General features: G+C 27.2%; 1 protein-coding gene across 1 annotated transcript; it reads right to left on the bottom strand.

Annotated features, from left to right (window-relative positions):
* Positions 1–602: 602 nt before the first annotated feature.
* Positions 603–1,202, bottom strand: LOC106689365 (V-type proton ATPase subunit F). Its single transcript, XM_014434303.3, has one exon. It carries the CDS (start codon positions 1,102–1,104, stop codon positions 733–735), a length of 372 nt encoding a protein of 123 aa, XP_014289789.1. The 5' UTR covers positions 1,105–1,202; the 3' UTR covers positions 603–732.
* Between the last annotated feature and the right edge of the window lie 278 nt (positions 1,203–1,480).

Raw genomic sequence — 1,480 nt, 5'->3', positions numbered from 1 at the left:
TATTATCAGCAACCGTGAGTGTGTTTTCTTCTACCTTCCTTCCTTTTTTTTTGATCTTAAAACCCGCTATCACGTATCTTATATATATATATATATATAAATATCGTGATAATATTTTCTTTTATTTATATAATTCTTTTGTTATGATTTTTTTTAATTCAGTTGTAGTACTCACAGAATTAGAAAAAAATGATTATAATTTACACTTTTTTTTTTTTTTTTTTTGTTCTTCATTTTCTGTATACATTATATTAATGAATATTGGAACGTTATTACTTAATAATCTTAATTTATGGCATTTTGTATGAATTATTTTCAATAAATATTGTACTTTAAAAAAAAAAATGTAAAGACGACAGAACGGACCATGATGGAAAAGCACTTGAATGATTTTTTTAATCAGTCATAAACCACGAATACTGTTTGTACTTACTTTGCACTAATCTAATGTAGTATGAGTACTTCTAAAGTAATTACAGAATTGTGCAAGTTCAGAAAATTCGCAATGAGAAATAATCGTGAAAGGCCCTTTTATAAACATAACTAACCTATTTATAAATTAAGATAAACGTTCCACTCAACCCCAATAAGTATTAAATAGGTAAACGGTGTAATATTTTTTGTTTATTCAATAATACTCCACTGTAATCATATCCGCTTATTCTTGATTAAATTTATTATTCTTGGTGAAATGTTTTATGAGCCATAATTTACCTGAGCATTGAAGGATAGTTATATCATGTCCTCAGGATTAAACATACCCTTTGCTCTACGTAGAATGGAATCCTTGTTGGCATCATAAGGATGATCTTTTGAAGGAATTTCCAAAATCGCTGGAATGGGATTTATATGAGCATCGATAACGTGCCTAATCAACTCTGCGATGTTCTGGTTGATTAAAATTATATCAATGTCACCTCGTTTCAAAAAGCGTTTAAAAGTTTCTTCAATGTCTGGAACACTTGTATTTTTTTCAACCACCATGAAATTTGTTTCCTTATCTTTGTTTAATTCACCAATACCACCCAACAGAAAACCAACACAGGTGTCCTCGTCTCCAATTACTCCTATAAGCTTCCCCTTCATCGAGGTATACACTGCCATGTTTATGTTTTCAGAACAAAGATATTTACGATGAAGCTTAATATAAAATAACTCTCGAATAAAAAAATGATTGTAATCACATGGTGAAATTAATATAATTTATTACATTATTAGCGTAATCAATCGTTAAATTTATATGTTTTAATTGGAAGAAAAAACATAATTTTAGATGATTTTATAGCTTAAAAAGAAATATTTACACCTGTATAATAACAGTTGTCATTTTAATTATTAAATTTATTCAGTTATTTCTAACTTACAGCAGAAATAATAAATAAAATGTATTATAATTTGATCAAGAGTCAAACTGCAAAAATACATTCTCCACTGCAGCTAACTTTATAATAAACATAAAAAATATCTAATATAAAAAAGT

The sequence above is a fragment of the Halyomorpha halys genome, unplaced genomic scaffold (assembly GCF_000696795.3).
Source record: "Halyomorpha halys isolate HHAL.00 unplaced genomic scaffold, Hhal_1.1 Scaffold1343.1, whole genome shotgun sequence".
In the NCBI taxonomy this organism is placed as follows: domain Eukaryota; kingdom Metazoa; phylum Arthropoda; class Insecta; order Hemiptera; family Pentatomidae; genus Halyomorpha; species Halyomorpha halys.
This window is presented reverse-complemented; position numbering and strand designations above follow the sequence as displayed.